The sequence below is a fragment of the Lupinus angustifolius genome, unplaced genomic scaffold, assembly GCF_001865875.1.
Source record: "Lupinus angustifolius cultivar Tanjil unplaced genomic scaffold, LupAngTanjil_v1.0 Scaffold_276_35, whole genome shotgun sequence".
NCBI classification, from domain to species: domain Eukaryota; kingdom Viridiplantae; phylum Streptophyta; class Magnoliopsida; order Fabales; family Fabaceae; genus Lupinus; species Lupinus angustifolius.
Genome location: NW_017727537.1, coordinates 3,639 through 27,877, shown reverse-complemented (window position 1 = coordinate 27,877; position 24,239 = coordinate 3,639). Strand labels below are relative to the sequence as shown.

General features: G+C 36.3%; 3 protein-coding genes across 4 annotated transcripts in view; 1 reads left to right on the top strand and 2 right to left on the bottom strand.

The window, feature by feature from the left end:
- LOC109340882 (transportin MOS14) overlaps positions 1-1,177 on the top strand; it is a 33,008-nt gene extending 31,831 nt beyond the window's left edge. Inside the window, exons 23-24 of the mRNA XM_019578646.1 lie at positions 110-226; positions 530-1,177. Of these exons, the coding sequence (XP_019434191.1) occupies positions 110-226; positions 530-754 (342 nt within the window). The 3' untranslated portion in view covers positions 755-1,177. The remainder of the gene's footprint in view (positions 1-109; positions 227-529) is intronic.
- Positions 1,178-8,191: 7,014 nt separating this feature from the next.
- LOC109340881 (acetyl-coenzyme A synthetase, chloroplastic/glyoxysomal-like) lies at positions 8,192-11,599 on the bottom strand. The gene is made up of 9 exons (XM_019578644.1): positions 11,456-11,599; positions 11,024-11,100; positions 10,861-10,939; positions 10,528-10,596; positions 10,242-10,417; positions 9,590-9,646; positions 9,346-9,436; positions 9,111-9,209; positions 8,192-8,605 (listed from the first exon to the last, which is right to left on the bottom strand). Exons 1-9 carry the CDS (start codon positions 11,573-11,575, stop codon positions 8,420-8,422), a joined length of 954 nt encoding a protein of 317 aa, XP_019434189.1. The 5' UTR covers positions 11,576-11,599; the 3' UTR covers positions 8,192-8,419.
- A 2,708-nt stretch (positions 11,600-14,307) lies between these two features.
- On the bottom strand, positions 14,308-23,974 carry LOC109340884 (acetyl-coenzyme A synthetase, chloroplastic/glyoxysomal-like). 2 transcript variants are annotated; one of them, XM_019578648.1, is made up of 19 exons: positions 23,672-23,974; positions 23,479-23,641; positions 22,779-22,922; positions 22,501-22,656; positions 22,270-22,392; positions 21,972-22,140; positions 21,379-21,461; positions 20,953-21,054; positions 20,777-20,865; positions 20,525-20,615; positions 17,572-17,685; positions 17,140-17,216; positions 16,977-17,055; positions 16,644-16,712; positions 16,358-16,533; positions 15,706-15,762; positions 15,462-15,552; positions 15,227-15,325; positions 14,308-14,721 (listed from the first exon to the last, which is right to left on the bottom strand). In XM_019578648.1, exons 1-19 carry the CDS (start codon positions 23,791-23,793, stop codon positions 14,536-14,538), a joined length of 2,190 nt encoding a protein of 729 aa, XP_019434193.1. In that variant the 5' UTR covers positions 23,794-23,974; the 3' UTR covers positions 14,308-14,535. The 2 variants fall into 2 exon arrangements, with proteins under 2 accessions (XP_019434193.1, XP_019434192.1); XM_019578647.1 differs by having other exon boundaries at positions 23,479-23,974.
- Positions 23,975-24,239: the final 265 nt, after the last annotated feature.

Genomic DNA, 24,239 nt, shown 5'->3' with positions numbered 1-24,239 from the left:
CTCTCTCGAGCTTTATTCATATTCTCTTAGTATTAATTGGCCTTTTAGCTTCCTGCATGTATTGTTTTCATTTTGATTGAAACATAATGAATTATCCTTTACATGACAGGTTCACAAGTGTGCAACAATTTTGCAACAATTGGCAGCAATATGCACTTTATCCGAAGGAACAGCATTGAAGGCTATACTTGGATGGCAAACTTTGTGTCGATGGCTACAGTCAGCGGTCTCTCTCTCTCTCATGCCTTTCACCTATATATGTAATTATGATGTTGCCTTTTATGATTTGTCATTGTTATGTTTGGCATGCCTAATATTGAAATCAGAAACTGTGGTTGGGCTTGCTGATCCTTTTCTGGCAGTAGTTGCCGTTTCATAAAAATTGACGAACTCTGTAGATATTTTGGTGTCTAGCTCAATTATTATGGACTTTGCTGTTTGTTTTGTCATTGTTATCTTCGGATTTTTGGTTTTTATTTCAACTGTTGTCCCCTTTGTGTTCAATTTGATTGACCATTTAATTTTTCAGGTTCAAGCTCTTCCTGCTGAATACTTAAACCATGGGGAAGCAGAGAGCCTAGTGCCACTTTGGTCCAAGGCCCTTGCTGATGCAGCCTCCGATTATATCGAGAGCAAGAAGTCTGATGGATTAAAGAGTAATTTCGGGCACATGCAAGGCAAAGGTGGCAGGGTTTTAAAGCGTCTTGTTCGAGAATTCGCAGATGCTCACCGGAACATTCCAACTCTAACTTGATTGCTGTATGAACATATTACACTAACAGATGCATTCCAGCATGCAGTGTCAAAAGAGTTGATGAGCACCTTATCTCTTGCTGATGGTACCTGTGCCTGTGCCATTTTGTAAAATTGATGAGGTTTGTATAGTGGCATGTTTAGTAAAATCCAGTGCCCTACCATTTAAAGTATCTCCTCATTTTACAATACTATTTTTCATCATTTTCCCCATTGTACATTTTATGTCCACAATTTTGGCCCTAAAAATTCAGGTTAGGAAAGATTCCCCTTCCCTTTCCAAGTTGTATAGGATGGAATTTAGAGATTGTGTGAGAGATGGAAAGGGAAGTTTATGACAGCTATAGTCATTCTCGTTTCATCACATGAAATAACTTGAAAATTCCATTATCTATTATATGTTTAAAATAAATTTCCATTGAATGTGCCATGTTTAATTCATTGGTCCATGTATATGTTGAACATTTGGCTTGACTAATAGGTTCATTTGGTTAAATAAATGCTCTTTAGTCACCCATTTTTATTATTTTACTCTTGGTTACTTGTGTATTGAAGATGTCCATAAATATCATGTACACTAACTCGCCATTTTTTAATTAAAAATGTTTATAAATACCTTGTGCATTAAGTGGCCCTTTTTTAATTAAAGATGTCCATAATACTATAATAGAGAGGTGATATGAACGATCAGTAAAGTGTGAATTTGTGGGGAATTATTAGTTCAACCTTGGATGGTGATTTAAACAACCCCAATATTAATTTTCATACCCCAACTCCTTTTTCGGAACTCAAATCGCAAAATACTCACCAATTTTTTATTAAATGTTCTGTGCAAGTTTCCATTTAGCCTTATACGCAAGTTAATTTCTGCCTCACCCACACCTCCACTTTTCTCCATAAACCACATATAAATTTTTATGTTGAAGAAATCATAAATTTTAGTTCTTAGAATAAAAATAAGCCATTTCATAGCATATATTCATTATATTTACGACCAGAATGGCAAAGGCCAATGGCCACCAGCATATAATAAATACGCAATATTTCTCACTTTAGATGATCCACTAAGCTTAATACTTCATTTTTCATCCGACCTAAAAACCAAATTTAATTTACAATGAGGTAAAATTAACGAATCAAGTACACATGCACATACATTCTGTCAACCACATCTTAAACGTACTTTGTATAAGCTTATATGAGAGAGATAGTATTGGGAGTAACACTAAGATCTATTGTACAATTTGCAATCAATAACAAGAGAAGAAAAGACTTGTGATTACGGATTTTCCTCCTTTTCGCTGAAAAGATTTGGTACCAACTTAAACAAAGCTAATGAAAGTAAAGTGCTAATAGCTTTGGACCATACATGGTCAAATCTTATGTAAAGACAATTTGGAATAAAAACTCAAAGAAATGTTGCATTATAACCAGACTTAATTCAATACGTAGTCTACAAACTAAGCAACCCTTAAATGAACATGTTTAGATTAGGTTGGATAGTTTGAACAACAAGCTATCACTAAGTGATCATAACAAATCGATTGCACAATTCACAAAAATAATTGACTTCCCGTGGCACAAAACGGTCACCCCTATTGTGATCTCTACCACTTTGAAAGCTACCAAAAATATCACCACGATAACCAACGCTTCCATTAATGCGAGACGACGAACCCTCAACGTGAAATTGACGATGATGAAGTGATGCTCATTGGACTTTGAGACTGATTGAAGCTGGAGAACTTGGTAGTGTTTTTGAAGCTATGTTAACACACAAGGCATCAAAATCAAGTTGTTGCGATTTCGCTCAAGATGAGGTTTAGATTTTGTTGGGAACAAGCAAACAATCAAATAGTAAAAGTATAGATACAAGAGAATAACACAAAAGATTTGGTAACGAGGTTCGGTCAATTGTGCCTACATCAGCGGGAGCATTGAGCGGCTACCACTGTATATTATTATAACATAAATATATCTAGTCCTCTACCCCAACCATTTACATCAACCCAAGCCCATAACTTGTATTGATGTTATCTAGAGATATGAGTCATTGCACAACAATCTCCACCTTAGCGAATATCATCAATATTCATCTTCCGCCATTGGGTTGGGGGTGCTCCATAGCCCAACATCAGTGAATGTTCAGCAAGCTCAGACAATGCCTAAACTTGTCTACGGTAACCGGTTTGATTAACATATTTGTTGCATTTTCTAAAGTGTGAACTTTCTGCAATAGTGTTTGCCCACAAACTACCAACTCTCTGATCTTGTGAAATCTCATATCAATATGTTTGGTCCTAGCATGATACACCTGGCTCTTTGCCAAGAAGATAGCACTCTGACTGTCACAATGCAGCGGAACTCCACCTTGCTCAATGCCTAACTCATTTACCAACCCCATAAGCCACATGGATTCCTTAGAAGTTTCACCATCTGCCATGTACTCTGCTTCAGTTGTGGACATAGCAACAACAGACTGAATTGATGATCTCCACATAATTGGTCCACCTGCAAGGGTGAAGATAAACCCCGTTATGGACCTTCTATCATCCAAGTCTTATGCATAGTCCGAATCAACATAACCAATAACTGAAGACTTACTCTGTTAGCTGCCAAACATGATACTTAGACCTGTAGTCCCCTTCAAATATCTGAAAATCCATTTGACTGCTTCTCAATGTTGTTTCCATGGTTTCGACATGTACTTGCAAACTTGACTAACTGCTTGTGCCAAGTCCGATCTAGTACAAACCATAGCATACATCAAGCAACCCACTGCACTGGCATATGGAATCTATGACATGTATTTCTTCTCTTTATCTGTCTTTGGACACTGATCTAGGGAAAGCTTGAAGTGATTTTCCAATGGAGTGCTCACTACTTTAGCATTGCTCATATCAAATATGGCTAAGATCTTTTCAACATAGCTTTGTTGGGAGAGCCATAGTTTTCTAACTCCCTTATCCCTCTGAATCTTCATCCCAAGAATCTTTCTAGAAGCCCCTAAATCTTTCATGTCAAACTCCTTACCTAACATGATTTTCAGCTCATTGATATCACTCAAATGATTAGCAGCAATCAACATATCATCAACATAAAGTAACAGAAAAATAAACGAACCATCGTCAAGGCTTCTAACATAAACACATCAATCATACACTCAACGCTTATAACCAAGCTTCAACATATAAGTGTCAAATCGCTTTTGGGAGACTGCTTCAACCCATATAGAGACTTCTTCAACTTGCAAACCAAGTGACTCTGTCCAACTGCACTAAACCCCTCTGATTGTGTCATGTAAATTTTCTCCTCTAATTCACCATGGAGAAAGGCAGTCTTCACATCCATCTGTTCTAAGTGCATATCCTGGTTGGCTACCAAGGCAAACACTACCATCATAGAAGTGTGTCTCACCACTGGGGTGAAAATCTCATTGTAGTCGATCCCCTTCTGCTGTGAATCCCCTTTTGCTACACGACGAGCCTTGAACTTTTCCCCTTCTTTTTCTGATACTGTTGGCTTCCTCTTATATACCCATTTGCACCCAACTGCACGCTTTTCTAGGGACAATGTAACAAGCTCCCAAGTTTGGTTTTCTGTAAAGACTCCATCTCCTCCATCATGGCACCCATCCATTGTTCTTTCTCCTGGCTGTTTATAGCCTCTTGAAAGCTACATGGATCTCCTGAACTGATATGGAGAGAAATTGAAGCCATATCCTCAAAGCCATATCTCTCAAGAGGTTTGATAGGACGTCTATCCCTGTCTCTAGCAAGTAGATACTCCTGCACACCTGAACTCTTTGCCTGAGAATCATCATGTTCTTGACTTTAACTAGTGCATGGTTCTTTGCCTTTATTCACCTGAACCATTTCATTGCTCACTGGAATCATATTTGATCCCAAAATTTCTCCATTTGGCATGGGCACCTCTGCCAAAACTGATTGTTTCATCATGAAATCTTCATCAAACACTACATCTCTGCTCAACACCAACTTTCTGGAAATTGGATCCCATAACTTGAACCCCTTCACACCTTTGGTATAACCAATGAAGATACACCCCTTTGACTTAGGATCAAGTTTAGATCATTCGTCACTGGGTACATGTACATCAGCAGGACAACCAAATATGCGTAACATATTATAATAGACTGGGTTACTTGTCCATACTTCTTCTGCAACTTTACCATCCAAGGAAGCCTGTGGTGATCTATTAATGACATAACATGCCATACTAAGTGCCTCTGTCCAAAATCATTTGAAAAGTCCATCATTCAGTCTCATACATTTGGCCCTCTCCGTAAAAGTTCTATTCATCCTCTCTACAACACCATTCTGTTGAGGAGTCTTCTTCACTGAAAAGTGTCTATGAATGCCATATTCCTTGCAGAATTTCTTAAACTGTGAGTTTTTGTACTCCGTACCATTATCTGACCTCATGTATTTGATTTTCCTACTAGTCTGGTTCTCTACCTCTGCCTTCCAAACCTTGAACTTGGCAAAGACTTCTGACTTATGCTTTAGAAAATATACTCAGACCTTGCGAGAAAAGTCATCAACGAATGTAACAAAATACCTAGAACCTCCTAGGGATGGTTCCTGAGTGGGTCCCCATATATCAGTATGGACATAATCTAGAATACCCTGAGTCATGTGTTGGCCAGCCTTGAAACTAACTCATGTCTGTTTCCCAAGCACACAATACTTGCACAAATCTAGCTTGCATTTACTGACTTCCCTCAACAGTCATCTTTTGCAAATTTCTGTCATGCCACGCACACTCATATGTCCCAAACGCATGTACCATAATTTGTAGCACCATGGTCTGAATCTACTGAGATCTCTTCAACCACTCCAACAACTCCACCTACAACTGTTCTACCTAACAACTTGTAAGTGTTCCCTGCAGTCATTTTACACTTCATCACAATCAAAGAATATCATTGTTCTCACAATCAACTGTTCTTCGAGCACCTTTGCATACTCAAAGAATATCACTCTCCCCATCAGCTCTATACACAAAGAAACCAAATTCTTTTTCAAATCTGGTATGTGCCTAACCTCGCATAACGTCTTCAGTACACCATCATCCATCACAACTCTGAGTTCTCCCATACCACTAATTTCACATGCTTTATTATTTATGAGATACACGAAACCAAAATTGTATACCCTCTATGTGTTCTCTGTTTGGCGTCATATGGTTGGACAACTAGTGTCAAGTATCCACTCATCTGTACTATGATTTGATGATACAGATAGTACATCAACTTCACTGTTGTAACCAGAGTCATCTTTATGTGCAACATTTGTAGATGTAGATACTTCGTCTTTTCCGACCGGCTTGCTAGGACTCCATTCATTGGGACAATCCTTTTTGTAATGCCCAGTCTGTTTGTACTTATAGCACTCTACTGTTGTTCTACCCCTGGAATTTGGTCTTTTCCCTTTTGCGGGACCTCCTTTGCCTTGTCTCCTCCCACGCGCTTGACTCCCTTTCACATACAGATCATCACCCTGAGATCTTTCACCTACATTCTGTCTTCTTTGAGTATGGGACAGAAGTGCATATGTGATCTCATCCAGTTTGATTGAGTCTTTCCTGTACGTCAATATTGTCACCAAATGTTCATAGGAATTTGGCAAAGAACACAGTAATATTATTGCTTTGTCCTCATCATCAACCTTTACATCAAGTTTCTGCAAGTCATTGATCACTTGAGCTAAGAGTATGAGATGACAACTAAGAGTATGGTGAATTAGTTGTTGGGAGAAATGGTCGATTTTTATGTTGTTATATCAAAGTGTTTGTACAGCTGAATGTTGATGCATAATTCAACCAAATTAAAGCAAAAATGAAACCACAAGAATAGAATAGAAGAAGAGTACGCAGAGAATTTTTATACTGGTTCATCTTCTTGTTCATCGAATGTTACATCCAGTACTCTTGTCACACAAGGAATTTTCCACTAGATACTTTGAGTTGCAATTAAAAATTCTCTCTCCGAGACCCTTGTACCTTACACACTCACAAATATCTACCATTGGAAAATAACATTTCCAAGTGAACGTTTTCCCCTTCTCACCACACCCTTGTGATGAAAATTTAACAACAAGATGATGAATATATCAATGCCAGGATAGTCTTTACAAGTTTGACAATGTTATAACTTGCAATCCTTTTTTATCTCAATACACTTACTAAAACAATGCTCTAAAATGTTTGAAAAACTTTAGAACTTTGCACTTGAAACAGCTTCATAAAATCTAAAAGTTTGGAAACAAAGTTGCAAGACAGACTGCAGAAATTTGTTTAAAAGAGTTTTAAGAAGCAAGTGTGTTAATGATATGAAAGTTGTATGTTGTGTGAATGTTCCAAGGTCTATAAATAAGATTCCAATTAGTCATGGTACCCTTCCAAAAGTTAGCACATGATTAGAGTTGAAACCCTTTCACTTTCAATGAAAACTCTTCATTTGAAAAATTGGTTGCAACATCTATGTGTAATCGATTACCACGGGTGTAATCAATTGTCAAAATTTGTTGTCGAAAATGGTAATCGATTAATACAAGTAATTAATCGGTTACTCAGTGTCAATTATGCTCTGTAACTATTTTTTATCTCACCTTTTCTTTCCTTTTATTATCTCTCATACATTTTTTATTCTTACTTTCTTTCCTTGACCAAATAAGAATAATAGATGGAAATTATCATTGTCAAAATTAACTGCTTAAATATGTTTGAACTTTAAAGTAATATACTCAGTCTTATCAAAAGAAATATAAAGAGATAGTAACTCTCCAAGAAATTTTATATTCGTACAACTATATTTTTAAGTTTATTTGTTGTGTTTTAAAAAAGAAAGTCATATTTCACTCCTTTAATGGTAATTATTCTCTCTCCTTTACCCCCACGTAAATTAATATAACTCCACCCTGTTGATTTTTAGTGAAAATAGATATTGCGTACTGACTAAAGGCCAACCCTTCTATGTTGTCTCTGAAAATATTTCAATTTTTGAAGCTGCTTGCCTAATTGCTTTTCTAAGGCAATGTCGCTTGCTACCGAATATAAATTGTTAAGCAAATGGGTTAGGACAGACCCAAGCACAGTTGATGCAAGTGTCTTAATTTCCTAATTCAATTCTGCACCTACAACCCTAACGGACAATCAATCCTTAATTCCATTAAATGAGATCGACTATATAAATTGAACAATACCATAATTGAATTCCACACCTGAAAAAGTTAATTTACCAACACTAGTCTAATAATAGTTGAAAATGGCTTATTTAGTTTCTAATACGTGTTTATGGAAAATGAAAAAAATAATAAAGAATGCAGAGTTCCAATTCCTAGAAACTAGTAAGTTATCCTTCCATTCATATGAGCCACAATCATAAAATATAACATTTATTGTGTAAAAAATAGCGTGAAGTTCATTAGAACAACATATTGTTGAGATGTAAAGGTACACAAAGTGGCAGTTCCTTTTTTGAATCTAGTGAGTGCTAGATCAATCTGCAATGAATCTAGGAATAAGGCAAAAGAATTGTCCTATCACTACCCACTTTGACTAATTTGGTAAAAAATCTTACTCTTATTGGCTTTCAGCTATGGTAATATACCACACCACTATTATTACAAAAAAGTGTAGGTCCTTAAGAATCAGCAAGTTCTATAAGTTGATTGATCACAGTTGGATCTGCAAGGGTACTTGTATCTCCAAGTTCATCTACCTGCTTGGAAGCAATTTTTCTAAGAACTCTTCTGATTATCTTTCCACTCCTTGTTTTTGGGAGGCTAGGTGCCCAATGAATTTTATCAGGTGCTGCAAAGGCTCCTATCTGAAATGTTAAACAAAAGAATGGGAAATTTAAGATATAAATGAAGTCATAAAAATGGATCTTCAATACATGATACGATCGATCAATCGATCATTCCAAGTCTTCCATATTGAATGTGGAGCATCCGTTTCATTGGATTTGTACTAGATGTAAAGGAAAATGTCTTTCCATATATGGATCTGTAATAATCATATGATTGGTAGTGTCAAAGTGTAAAGAAAAAACATGTTATTTCACTTGAGAGTTGAGACAATGCCTATGGCACCATAGGATAGACATTTTTCACGAAGGAAACGACAATAGAAATTAAGGCGATGTTTGGCTCGTTTAATGTTTTCATTCTCATTTGATATCATTTCTTTGAGGTGGATATCTTTTCATTTTTAATTACCAAGATGACATGTTTTCAATTTGTTTCCTGTTTACAAGGATTTTGTGAAGGAAACAGTGAAAACAAGACTGTTATTACATGAGAAGATATAATGGATCAAGTATAGGTACAGACCTGTTGCCGAACGGTGAGTATGAGCTCCTTCCGTAGTTCTTGACTGTAAGGAACACCATCCACAAGAGTAACAAATGCATAGATACCTTGTCCTTTGACCTACAGTAATAACATATGGTTCATTTAGATACAGGCAGTAGTCACATGTTAAAGCTATTCAGAAACTAAACTTTCATTCGTGCATACAAGCACAAACTTGACGACTCACACAATATTGTTATATTCATAACCATACCTCATGCTCCACACCAACCACGGCAGCCTCTGCACATTTAGGATGTGAAACTAAAGCTGATTCCACTTCAGCTGTGCCGATCCGATGTCCACTGCATATAACATGATTATATAACACTTATATGGAACTGCATGGATGCTTCAATTCTGTCTATTCAATATTCATGTTTACGTGCTTATAACTATACGAGAAGAAATTTCAAGACTGAGGAAACATTGAAGAGCTTTTGGAAGTCAAAGAATACCTGACATTGATGACATCATCAACTCTTCCGGTGAGCCAATGGTACCCATCTTTATCCCTGAAACAGTGCAATGTATCAAATTATCCCTGAAACACAGTGTAATGTATCGAACAAAATAAAACTATGTTGGCATGCTCCTCGTATTTGAAGTAATATAACAGTTAGTGGACTCAAATTGAAGTATGCAAATATCCTTGAAATTGGAACATTTTAATTCACACTCACATATGAGTTTTGATGTTTAAATAAATAGAAGATAACTTTAATTCTGAGGTAACTAATTCTGACATGACCACAGGTAGATAAATAGATCTAATTCTGAGGTGATCACAGGTAGATAACTTTAATTTAATTTTCATACACAAATATCTTATAATATAGAGGGCGAGCCGGGTGAACCTCAACACAACATAAGGTTTCTTGCCCGGTGATTTGGACAGTCAAAAGTCAATCTTGGAAACAATTTATGCTTGTTTTTATACCATTTCCGGACCCTACTAGGTGGGAGCCTCGTGACCTAGACAACCCTTTTAAATATTTATTTAATATATACTGTCGTGCCCAAATCTTAAATTTGAAAAAAACCAATGTATTTGTGTATCATATCCATGCAACAGAGCTTATGAGCATCTAATGATAGTAAATCACTGACCTTTTGCAGCCATCACCACTAAAATAGTAGTTGGCAAATGGCTTGAAATATGTTGTTTCGTATCTTTCGTGATCACCATACAGAGTTCTGAACGCCCCAGGCCATGAGCTCTTTACACACAAATAACCATTGCACTCACCTTCTAATTCAACACCTTTCTCATCCACTATGGCAGTCTACAGTTGCAACAAATTTTTCAGTGATAAAGGCAAAGTATAAGAAAATAAAAGAGATTAAACAATTTCATTATATTATAAAATTAACACATAGGACCTGCATAAAATACCTGAACTCCAAAGAAAGGAAAAGTCGCAGAACCGGGCTTCTGGGGCCAAGAACCTGGTAGTGGGGTTATCTGCAAACAACCATGATTAATTTAAGTCTCCGGGAGAGAAATGTACACATATGATAAGTTTCTATTTATCTGTATAGTTTTTTCGTGTTGAGATTGAACCTAAGACTATGGTCCATAACAACCCAACTATTGATTGCCACTTGATCTGTGCACATGTGGTATGCAACCAATTGAATTATTGCTACTTATGGAATGAACCTATGTTACATGATCAGTGCCTACTGCTAGAATCAAGTTTTACATATTCATTGGAAATTAAAATACCATAAAGCCTCCAGATTCTGTTTGCCACCAAGTATCAGAGATAGGGCACTTTGAATCTCCCACAACGTCGTAAAACCACCTGGAAGAGACAAAAAAATGCATTAGAATATTCTTTGATATAGGAAATTAAGTTGTAGTTAGCTAGGAAAATATTGATAATAACCTCCATGCACTTGGATTTATGGGCTCCCCTACACTTCCCAGGACTCGTAAAGATTTCCTTGAGTAGCGAGTAACATACTGCATCAATATAAAGCACAGGTTGTATTCCCATAAGAGAGAAAAATATATCGATTTTAGTTGAGGAAGCTTCTGAGCTTCATTACAACAAGACCTTGAATTTTTTATCAGGATAATTGAGTAGAGAAGATTGCAAATATATATGGAAAATATTATAGGAATTCATTTTATTCACAACGGACAATAGTAAGTTTCTCCGACCTTCAATCGGAGGTTGACACTAATTTGTGAGATGGGCAGAGGTAGGCTAAAAGAGACGATATGTGCTGGTGTGTGTGTGTGTCCAGAAGCATGTAGTCAAAAATAACTTGTCACATGGTTATGCTGTACACCTGTAAACATAGACTTATCTTACCTCATCACCATCACGCATGAGCGACCGCACCAATGTAGGGGCAGTGTAAAATATTGTCACTTTATATTTGTCAACAATGTCCCAACAGCGCCCAGCATCAGGATAATTGGGAGTCTGCATTCAAGTTGTTACCAGATTAGAAGTGTGTTATGCTTTGCAATTCCTTGACTATAATAATTCTCAATCTGTGAACTAACAATGCCAAATTATTACAAAGACTTTGTAGCACCATGGTCTGAATCTACTGAGATCTCTTCAACCACTCCAACAACTCCACCTACAACTGTTCTACCTAACAACTTGTAAGTGTTCCCTGCAGTCATTTTACACTTCATCACAATCAAAGAATATCATTGTTCTCACAATCAACTGTTCTTCGAGCACCTTTGCATACTCAAAGAATATCACTCTCCCCATCAGCTCTATACACAAAGAAACCAAATTCTTTTTCAAATCTGGTATGTGCCTAACCTCGCATAACGTCTTCAGTACACCATCATCCATCACAACTCTGAGTTCTCCCATACCACTAATTTCACATGCTTTATTATTTATGAGATACACGAAACCAAAATTGTATACCCTCTATGTGATGAACCATTCTCTGTTTGGCGTCATGTGGTGGGAACAACCAGTGTCAAGTATCCACTCATCTGTACTATGATTTGATGATACAGATAGTACATCAACTTCACTGTTGTAACCAGAGTCATCTTTATGTGCAACATTTGTAGATGTAGATACTTCGTCTTTTCCGACCGGCTTGCTAGGACTCCATTCATTGGGACAATCCTTTTTGTAATGCCCAGTCTGTTTGTACTTATAGCACTCTACTGTTGTTCTACCCCTGGAATTTGGTCTTTTCCCTTTTGCGGGACCTCCTTTGCCTTGTCTCCTCCCACGCGCTTGACTCCCTTTCACATACAGATCATCACCCTGAGATCTTTCACCTACATTCTGTCTTCTTTGAGTATGGGACAGAAGTGCATATGTGATCTCATCCAGTTTGATTGAGTCTTTCCTGTACGTCAATATTGTCACCAAATGTTCATAGGAATTTGGCAAAGAACACAGTAATATTATTGCTTTGTCCTCATCATCAACCTTTACATCAAGTTTCTGCAAGTCATTGATCACTTGAGCTAAGAGTATGAGATGACAACTAAGAGTATGGTGAATTAGTTGTTGGGAGAAATGGTCGATTTTTATGTTGTTATATCAAAGTGTTTGTACAGCTGAATGTTGATGCATAATTCAACCAAATTAAAGCAAAAATGAAACCACAAGAATAGAATAGAAGAAGAGTACGCAGAGAATTTTTATACTGGTTCATCTTCTTGTTCATCGAATGTTACATCCAGTACTCTTGTCACACAAGGAATTTTCCACTAGATACTTTGAGTTGCAATTAAAAATTCTCTCTCCGAGACCCTTGTACCTTACACACTCACAAATATCTACCATTGGAAAATAACATTTCCAAGTGAACGTTTTCCCCTTCTCACCACACCCTTGTGATGAAAATTTAACAACAAGATGATGAATATATCAATGCCAGGATAGTCTTTACAAGTTTGACAATGTTATAACTTGCAATCCTTTTTTATCTCAATACACTTACTAAAACAATGCTCTAAAATGTTTGAAAAACTTTAGAACTTTGCACTTGAAACAGCTTCATAAAATCTAAAAGTTTGGAAACAAAGTTGCAAGACAGACTGCAGAAATTTGTTTAAAAGAGTTTTAAGAAGCAAGTGTGTTAATGATATGAAAGTTGTATGTTGTGTGAATGTTCCAAGGTCTATAAATAAGATTCCAATTAGTCATGGTACCCTTCCAAAAGTTAGCACATGATTAGAGTTGAAACCCTTTCACTTTCAATGAAAACTCTTCATTTGAAAAATTGGTTGCAACATCTATGTGTAATCGATTACCACGGGTGTAATCAATTGTCAAAATTTGTTGTCGAAAATGGTAATCGATTAATACAAGTAATTAATCGGTTACTCAGTGTCAATTATGCTCTGTAACTATTTTTTATCTCACCTTTTCTTTCCTTTTATTATCTCTCATACATTTTTTATTCTTACTTTCTTTCCTTGACCAAATAAGAATAATAGATGGAAATTATCATTGTCAAAATTAACTGCTTAAATATGTTTGAACTTTAAAGTAATATACTCAGTCTTATCAAAAGAAATATAAAGAGATAGTAACTCTCCAAGAAATTTTATATTCGTACAACTATATTTTTAAGTTTATTTGTTGTGTTTTAAAAAAGAAAGTCATATTTCACTCCTTTAATGGTAATTATTCTCTCTCCTTTACCCCCACGTAAATTAATATAACTCCACCCTGTTGATTTTTAGTGAAAATAGATATTGCGTACTGACTAAAGGCCAACCCTTCTATGTTGTCTCTGAAAATATTTCAATTTTTGAAGCTGCTTGCCTAATTGCTTTTCTAAGGCAATGTCGCTTGCTACCGAATATAAATTGTTAAGCAAATGGGTTAGGACAGACCCAAGCACAGTTGATGCAAGTGTCTTAATTTCCTAATTCAATTCTGCACCTACAACCCTAACGGACAATCAATCCTTAATTCCATTAAATGAGATCGACTATATAAATTGAACAATACCATAATTGAATTCCACACCTGAAAAAGTTAATTTACCAACACTAGTCTAATAATAGTTGAAAATGGCTTATTTAGTTTCTAATACGTGTTTATGGAAAATGAAAAAAATAATAAAGAATGCAGAGTTCCAATTCCTAGAAACTAGTAAGTTATCCTTCCATTCATATGAGCCACAATCATAAAATATAACATTTATTGTGTAAAAAATAGCGTGAAGTTCATTAGAACAACATATTGTTGAGATGTAAAGGTACACAAAGTGGCAGTTCCTTTTTTGAATCTAGTGAGTGCTAGATCAATCTGCAATGAATCTAGGAATAAGGCAAAAGAATTGTCCTATCACTACCCACTTTGACTAATTTGGTAAAAAATCTTACTCTTATTGGCTTTCAGCTATGGTAATATACCACACCACTATTATTACAAAAAAGTGTAGGTCCTTAAGAATCAGCAAGTTCTATAAGTTGATTGATCACAGTTGGATCTGCAAGGGTACTTGTATCTCCAAGTTCATCTACCTGCTTGGAAGCAATTTTTCTAAGAACTCTTCTGATTATCTTTCCACTCCTTGTTTTTGGGAGGCTAGGTGCCCAATGAATTTTATCAGGTGCTGCAAAGGCTCCTATCTGAAATGTTAAACAAAAGAATGGGAAATTTAAGATATAAATGAAGTCATAAAAATGGATCTTCAATACATGATACGATCGATCAATCGATCATTCCAAGTCTTCCATATTGAATGTGGAGCATCCGTTTCATTGGATTTGTACTAGATGTAAAGGAAAATGTCTTTCCATATATGGATCTGTAATAATCATATGATTGGTAGTGTCAAAGTGTAAAGAAAAAACATGTTATTTCACTTGAGAGTTGAGACAATGCCTATGGCACCATAGGATAGACATTTTTCACGAAGGAAACGACAATAGAAATTAAGGCGATGTTTGGCTCGTTTAATGTTTTCATTCTCATTTGATATCATTTCTTTGAGGTGGATATCTTTTCATTTTTAATTACCAAGATGACATGTTTTCAATTTGTTTCCTGTTTACAAGGATTTTGTGAAGGAAACAGTGAAAACAAGACTGTTATTACATGAGAAGATATAATGGATCAAGTATAGGTACAGACCTGTTGCCGAACGGTGAGTATGAGCTCCTTCCGTAGTTCTTGACTGTAAGGAACACCATCCACAAGAGTAACAAATGCATAGATACCTTGTCCTTTGACCTACAGTAATAACATATGGTTCATTTAGATACAGGCAGTAGTCACATGTTAAAGCTATTCAGAAACTAAACTTTCATTCGTGCATACAAGCACAAACTTGACGACTCACACAATATTGTTATATTCATAACCATACCTCATGCTCCACACCAACCACGGCAGCCTCTGCACATTTAGGATGTGAAACTAAAGCTGATTCCACTTCAGCTGTGCCGATCCGATGTCCACTGCATATAACATGATTATATAACACTTATATGGAACTGCATGGATGCTTCAATTCTGTCTATTCAATATTCATGTTTACGTGCTTATAACTATACGAGAAGAAATTTCAAGACTGAGGAAACATTGAAGAGCTTTTGGAAGTCAAAGAATACCTGACATTGATGACATCATCAACTCTTCCGGTGAGCCAATGGTACCCATCTTTATCCCTGAAACAGTGCAATGTATCAAATTATCCCTGAAACACAGTGTAATGTATCGAACAAAATAAAACTATGTTGGCATGCTCCTCGTATTTGAAGTAATATAACAGTTAGTGGACTCAAATTGAAGTATGCAAATATCCTTGAAATTGGAACATTTTAATTCACACTCACATATGAGTTTTGATGTTTAAATAAATAGAAGATAACTTTAATTCTGAGGTAACTAATTCTGACATGACCACAGGTAGATAAATAGATCTAATTCTGAGGTGATCACAGGTAGATAACTTTAATTTAATTTTCATACACAAATATCTTATAATATAGAGGGCGAGCCGGGTGAACCTCAACACAACATAAGGTTTCTTGCCCGGTGATTTGGACAGTCAAAAGTCAATCTTGGAAACAATTTATGCTTGTTTTTATACCATTTCCGGACCCTACTAGGTGGGAGCCTCGTGACCTAGACAACCCTTTTAAATATTTATTTAATATATACTGTCGTGCCCAAATCTTAAATTTGAAAAAAACCAATGTATTTGTGTATCATATCCATGCAACAGAGCTTATGAGCATCTAATGATAGTAAATCACTGACCTTTTGCAGCCATCACCACTAAAATAGTAGTTGGCAAATGGCTTGAAATATGTTGTTTCGTATCTTTCGTGATCACCATACAGAGTTCTGAACGCCCCAGGCCATGAGCTCTTTACACACAAATAACCATTGCACTCACCTTCTAATTCAACACCTTTCTCATCCACTATGGCAGTCTACAGTTGCAACAAATTTTTCAGTGATAAAGGCAAAGTATAAGAAAATAAAAGAGATTAAACAATTTCATTATATTATAAAATTAACACATAGGACCTGCATAAAATACCTGAACTCCAAAGAAAGGAAAAGTCGCAGAACCGGGCTTCTGGGGCCAAGAACCTGGTAGTGGGGTTATCTGCAAACAACCATGATTAATTTAAGTCTCCGGGAGAGAAATGTACACATATGATAAGTTTCTATTTATCTGTATAGTTTTTTCGTGTTGAGATTGAACCTAAGACTATGGTCCATAACAACCCAACTATTGATTGCCACTTGATCTGTGCACATGTGGTATGCAACCAATTGAATTATTGCTACTTATGGAATGAACCTATGTTACATGATCAGTGCCTACTGCTAGAATCAAGTTTTACATATTCATTGGAAATTAAAATACCATAAAGCCTCCAGATTCTGTTTGCCACCAAGTATCAGAGATAGGGCACTTTGAATCTCCCACAACGTCGTAAAACCACCTGGAAGAGACAAAAAAATGCATTAGAATATTCTTTGATATAGGAAATTAAGTTGTAGTTAGCTAGGAAAATATTGATAATAACCTCCATGCACTTGGATTTATGGGCTCCCCTACACTTCCCAGGACTCGTAAAGATTTCCTTGAGTAGCGAGTAACATACTGCATCAATATAAAGCACAGGTTGTATTCCCATAAGAGAGAAAAATATATCGATTTTAGTTGAGGAAGCTTCTGAGCTTCATTACAACAAGACCTTGAATTTTTTATCAGGATAATTGAGTAGAGAAGATTGCAAATATATATGGAAAATATTATAGGAATTCATTTTATTCACAACGGACAATAGTAAGTTTCTCCGACCTTCAATCGGAGGTTGACACTAATTTGTGAGATGGGCAGAGGTAGGCTAAAAGAGACGATATGTGCTGGTGTGTGTGTGTGTCCAGAAGCATGTAGTCAAAAATAACTTGTCACATGGTTATGCTGTACACCTGTAAACATAGACTTATCTTACCTCATCACCATCACGCATGAGCGACCGCACCAATGTAGGGGCAGTGTAAAATATTGTCACTTTATATTTGTCAACAATGTCCCAACAGCGCCCAGCATCAGGATAATTGGGAGTCTGCATTCAAGTTGTTACCAGATTAGAAGTGTGTTATGCTTTGCAATTCCTTGACTATAATAATTCTCAATCTGTGAACTAACAATGCCAAATTATTACAAAGACGCACTGGGCTTTTATTTATGAATCATGTAAGTATATTTATTTCTAATGTATGTTTCCAAAACAATTATTGTGTATAAGCTCAGCTTGTGGGAACTGATATAATATTATGTGATCAAAGCCTCGTTAACAAATTATCAGGCATAAATTGTTAATTGCTTGCTAAGATATTATTACAAAGTAAAACACTTTAAAGGGCATTTAGTGGTTCAATTACACTGGAAAATAGTTTATTTACTCATTGGAACTCCCTTTTTCTTTATGGAAATTACAAAGGATTTAACCTATGACATTACCAAAATCCCACCCTACCCTACAACTAGAGATAAGTCTCTGTCTAGTCAATGAATATTCAGTAACTATTTTTTTTCCTTTTGTATGTTCAGTAACTATTGTGTGAGCTAAAAACCTTGTCATTAGATTCATTTCTGATAGACCTCCAATTAAAAGGGTATTTGAGAGAAAAAAACTACCTCTTACCAGCTTTCCTTTCTCTATTTATACAACTAATACAGTAGTCTAACTAACTAGTAAGGGTATTCTAGGAATTCCCTCTTTATTTAATTCAAACAACTCCTAACAACAAACCTCTTTTCTACTACCCTATGCCTACCGTATCAATACCCCCTCCTAAAAGCATTAACTTGTCCTCAAGTGGAAATTCTAGGAGCTTATTCTGTATAGCAGTTGCCGGTTCCCCTTCTTTTAGCAACACTTGCATCAAAGCCCCATAAGATAGTTCTGTTTTAGCCAGTGTTGGGTTTCCCAGAATTCTAATCAACTTCATGCCATGTCTCACAGTGAGTTCCAATTTCCCAAAATCAGCTGCCAACCAGTGCAAACCCAACACCATATCAATCCCCTTGATAGTAAACAGATAAAAATCATGTATCACTTCAAGTTGTTGCATTTGGAACTTGAGCTGAGCACACTTTCCTTTGCACCTCACCTTATGGCCATCACCCACCTCCACCCAATAAGAAAGGGTGTCTGTTATTTCTAGCTGCAATTTTTCCACCAAGTCAGTGGCTATGAAATTGCGGGAAGCCCCACAATCTATTAAAATGATTACTGCCCTCCCCTTCAATAAGCCTTCAACCTTCCAAGACTTAGTAGTGGTAAGACCAGACATGGAACAGAGGGATAAATGCAAAGATTTAAAGGAGTGTAACATCTCTTCATTTTCTTCCAATTCCTCATCATCATCATCCATGATAATCATCTTAAACTGTTTGTTCTTGCATATATGTTCTATATTGTATGGCTCATCACATCTAAAGCACAATCCATTCCCTCTTTTTTCCCTCAATTCAGCATTACTGAGGTGTTTAAACTCCCCTTCCTTATTCCTTATTCCTTATTCCCTCTGCATTATGACTATGTTCAGTGCTTCTCAAGGAATTACTACTACTGGAGTATTCATTCCTTCTATCTATCACAGGTTTTGAATCTACTGTTATGGTTTTAGTGTAAGGATTGCTTCTTGCATTCACATTAGTCCTTGCTGGAAAGTTACTACTACTCCTCTTAGTAAGCTGTAAATTCTTATGTTCAATTAACAAGACCTTTTGAATAATTTCAGTCAAGGTGTGTAATTCATACAACTTTACCTCTGCTTGAAGCTCCTCCTGCAGGCCATTCAAAATTATTCCCTTGACAAATTCTTGGTCTATACTTTTTAAAGCCCCTACATATTTCTCAAAGTCTTCCACATAGTCCTCCACCAATCCTGTTTGCTTGAGGCACAACAGTTGCTCAAAAGGATTCTGAATCATGGATGGTTGGAGCCTTCTTACCACTGCTATCTTGAATCCTTCCCAATTTGGTATCAGGTTGCATTTCTCTCACCAATGATACCAACTCAAAGCCCTTCCCTCAAGAGCCATGATAGCCGCTTGCATCTTCTCCTCTTCATTTAATTCCTTCAATTGGAAGTACCTCTCCAATCGGTGAGTCCAACCAAAAGCGTCATCACCGGCGAATATCGGTATCTCCAATTTCCGCCATTTCTCCCTTCGATTTGACTCCTCTCTGCCGCGAACGTCACTGGTTGCCTCGCATTCGCGGAAGGAACTCTCGCAGTTGCAATTCTGGCCTATCTTGGCCATCAAATCTGCGATTTGCTCTTTATGCTTCTTGGCTTGAGCTTCGACAAATACCAACCTGGTTCGCATTTCCTCTCTTTCTCGTTCCCAATCTTCAGCCGATCTCAACATGCTTCTCGTCTTCATCAATAGCGGCGGAATTGAAAGTCTCAGGGCACCAGAAACGGTGCTCTGATACCAGTGATAAGACTGGTATCAAACAGAAACAGTAGGTAGAGAATAGAAGAAAGAATTGATATAAGATATCTTGACCAGTAAATTGTATTATTGCAAAAAGTGTGTATACAATGATGAAGAACTCCTTTGGCAAGAGAATAACTTCCCTAACTGATTTCCTAAATCAGTTCCCAATTACAACTTCTCCAAAAACTACCTCTTACCAGCTTTCCTTTCTCTATTTATACAACTAATACAGTAGTCTAACTAACTAGTAAGGGTTTTCTAGGAATTCCCTCTTTATTTAATTCAAACAACTCCTAACAACAAACCTCTTTTCTACTATCCTATGCCTACCCGATCGGGTTTACTTTTTTTTCTTTTTGGTTGCATTGATAACATGTCTCTTGGATTCATTTTCTCTAGCTGCAGCATGCACAAATTATTACATTATATTTCGAGATGAAATTTATTACCCCTTCATACACAAGAACGGATGCACCATTGAGCATGGGTCCATAAGTGATATAGCTGTGCCCAGTAATCCAACCACAATCAGCTGTACACCTGTCGTCAAGGGACGAAGATGTTAAATAAGAGTACTGATCCATTTTTCATCTAAAGCATGCAACAACAGCAACAACAACAACGGCCAAGCTTTTATCCCACTGGGTGGGGTCGGCGAGAGCATGATAAAGATAAAAAGGATAGAATTTTCTTTAGGATACCAGTAGATGTCGGACGGCTTGTAGTCAAATGCATACTTGAAAGTTGTTGCCGTGTAAACCATGTAACCACCAGTTGTATGGACGACACCCTTTAAGAACAAGTGTCAGAAAACAGCAACTCAAGTAAAGGAAATATAAAATTCCTTAAGAACAGAAGCAACACTGAACATAAATACCTTAGGTTTTCCTGTACTCCCACTTGTATAGAGTATAAAAAGCGGATCCTCTGCATCAACCCACTCCACCGGACAATTAGTTGAATAACTAGGAATGACATCCTACAATCCGAAAAGGGATCAAGGAATGAAATTTAATCATAATTAAAGAAGCATTAAGCATGACCATCCAGAATATATTTAGCACCCAAAAAGAACTTTATAATGGATTCATTGCTATCGTTATCATCCGAAACAAATTTATCTGTTTGAAACAACTAACAGAATCCAGACTACAATTATTGTTTGGTGGACAACAGGGTGGACAGCCGCACAGACTTAAAAAGAATGAAACTATTGTGTGACTCACTATTCACTAGGGTTTAGGCATGCAAGGTTACCAAGTGAGAGTTTATAAACAAGAAAAATAAACATTCATATACTAACCTGCCACCATATATCTTGCCCTTCCTTCCATTTGGTATCTTCCCTCTTCAATGCCACTGGGTTTTCATAAACTAAGGATACACCTGCTTAGACGGAGGGAAAAATAATAAAGAAATAAATTAATTAAAGAAAATAGTAAAGGAAAATTGATTTATTAGGGATGAAATTGGTTGTAGCCATTTAGCATGTAAATTTTCACAAACATTTTAGGTAATTCTACTATTCAGTTGAGCTGGGATACATGGAAGTTATCAATAGCTTTTACATTCGAAAACAAGTCAAATGGGTTATTCAACAACCACCCAAGGAAGAAAGTTTATAACATCTCACTCTAATCATTAAGATAGGTCAGTTTAGAATGGTGATAGTAAAACAAGTTGCAAACTATCAATTAAACTTATTAATGCAGACGAAAACCCCACACCTAAAAGCAGCCCCTTCTATGTCTCAACCAGCCGATATATTTGCATATGCACGCGCACACATGTTTGAATCCTACTATGTTTATAAAACAAGTAGCATAGTAGAACTACATAATATTTACTGAAGAGATAATAGTCCTGAAAGTATAAACAAATTGATGATATCCCCACCTACAGAGACCCCATTCTGGGCTGAATCATTGATAGCAGCATCAACTATGTTTTTCAGATTGATAGATTTAGATCCCCTTTTAACAGCATTGCAAGAAATTACAACTTTTGGTTTACAATCAACAATTCTCTGGGCAAGAGCTTCTGCAGAAAAACCTGCAAATACAACCTAAACAAAGAAAAAACTAAAGTATTAACTCAACGCAAGTTAAACATCAAGCAATCCGATAATTTTCAAAAAATGAGTGAATAAGAAAATGGTGGACAAGGACTAAAGAAAAGTTTCAGAGGGATATACTGAATGAATAGCACCAATGCGGGCACAGGCTAGCATCGTGATGGGAAGCTCCATGAGCATAGGCATATAAATAATAACAGTGTCTCCCTTCTTTACACCATTATCTTTCAGGTAATTTGCAACCTGGAACAAAGAAATGTTTGATCATTCTTCCAAATTCCAATTTAACAATATGCAAGCCCCTGAACTTGAGAAATTTCAAAGACAGACAGAGTGGAAAGTCGGAATTACCTGGCAAACTTTATCGCGAAGCTGAGAGTATGTTAAAGAGCCATCTAAACCAGGCTCATTGCCTTCCCAATAGATGGCAACTTTGTCACCAAGTCCAGCTTCAATATTTCTATCCAAGCAATTATAAGACATGTTGGTGATCCCACCCTTGAACCACTGAAGCAATGGAACAAATGAACAAAGAAACAGAGGATAAAACCACTTAGCCTATGAACAAACACAACCAGAAGAAAAATGGAAGCAAGATCCAAATGAGATAATGTAAACAAATGAATTACCTCAATCTTTATCTTTCCTTTCCTGATATCTAAATTTTCATCATATACTTTATCACCCCATTTCTGTTTCCAATAGAACTCTGATGCAATATCAGACCAGAATCCAGAAGGGTCCTCAATGGATCTCTTATACATCTCCAAATACTGATACATCACAAATCAAGCAAAAACAAAACTTCTTAGTTTTTGCATGCAACAAGTGAATCCCAGCTTTAAGATGGAGACACTACCAACGAAGCCTTTTCCATACACACAGTGTTTCAAATTATGGACCGCATCACATGATGTAGCCACAATATTGCAGTTGCGGTGACCGCCGAATTGCAGTGTAACACCGACTCACAATGATGTGACCACAACGCAATCGTATTGGATCGCATTTGTACCGCATCAGGCCACAACGCAATCGCATCGGGCCACATCGATATCAAAAATATTTTTTTACTCACAAAATAATTCATACCATAACGACCGCAATCGACATAGCAATGGTCGTTATTGCGACTGCAATTTAAAACACTTTCATACACATAACCCACGATCCAACCACTTCTCAATTATAAATAATCAATAAAGAGTGCAACCCAAACATAAAGATTACATTTTTTTCCAAAAATCAAAGGAAACCCAGAAAATATAAAGAAGCTGCATGTCAAATTTTCACATAAAAAGAGATAAATAAATAACAAATGTGATAAACCTGTTGTTGGGATTGAATATTTGCTTGTGCAACAAACTCCTTGCTTGGGAGAACAAAATCTTCATCATCTTCAGAGACAAGAGATTGATCAACTTTGACAGCATTTATGTGTGAAATGTGACTTGCAGCATTAGACCGATTTCTTATCTTTCTGTTATTCCTATTCCCATTCATGATGATGTTGTTACAGTTAAGTGATGGTGTCATAGCAGAGTTTGAATTCAAATGAAATGAGAAAAGAGATTCAGAAGCAGCAACACCCGCACCACTATGACTCAGATGAATAGGGACAGGGTTATAATGAGAAATAACCATTCTGATAGAATTGTGTAAATAAATGAGGAGAGAGACAAGAACAGAGACAAAGACAGAGAAAGTGAATTAACTTTATCTCATCCAATGTTGGAACTATGAAGTGTTGGGTTAGGCTGAAACTGAATTAATAGAGAGTGTGACTCAACCTTATAATGAAAATGTATATCAAATTTTAAGAATGCAAACTTCAAATATTTTCCTATTTGGATAAAGATTAGTTGCTGAGTCAAATTTATGCAGAAACCAACTAATAAACTTCTGCACCTTATTTATTCTGCACCTTATTTATTCTGCACCTTATTTATTCTCCACCTTATTTATTTAGCTCTATCATACCTAATTGATTGAACAAATATATAATATTTAAGCTAAAAAAAATTTTGATTAAATATTTTTTGATTAATTAAATATTTTTTGATTAATCAAATTACATAAATTGACACATA

Bases quoted from the DNA above. Each gene is read 5' to 3' on its own strand.
- LOC109340881 (XM_019578644.1), bottom strand. From the start codon at position 11,575: ATGCAGACTCCCAATTATCCTGATGCTGGGCGCTGTTGGGACATTGTT. The intron at 9,437-9,589 runs GTATTCTTTGAC...TGTTATATGCAG, and splicing joins GATGATGTCATCAATGTCAG to TGGACATCGGATCGGCACAG. The intron at 9,210-9,345 runs GTATGGTTATGA...TTATTACTGTAG, and splicing joins TGGTTGGTGTGGAGCATGAG to GTCAAAGGACAAGGTATCTA.
- LOC109340884 (XM_019578647.1), bottom strand. From the start codon at position 23,793: ATGGTTATTTCTCATTATAACCCTGTCCCTATTCATCTGAGTCATAGT. The intron at 17,056-17,139 runs GTTATTATCAAT...TGTCTCTTCCAG, and splicing joins ATAAATCCAAGTGCATGGAG to GTGGTTTTACGACGTTGTGG. The intron at 15,553-15,705 runs GTATTCTTTGAC...TGTTATATGCAG, and splicing joins GATGATGTCATCAATGTCAG to TGGACATCGGATCGGCACAG.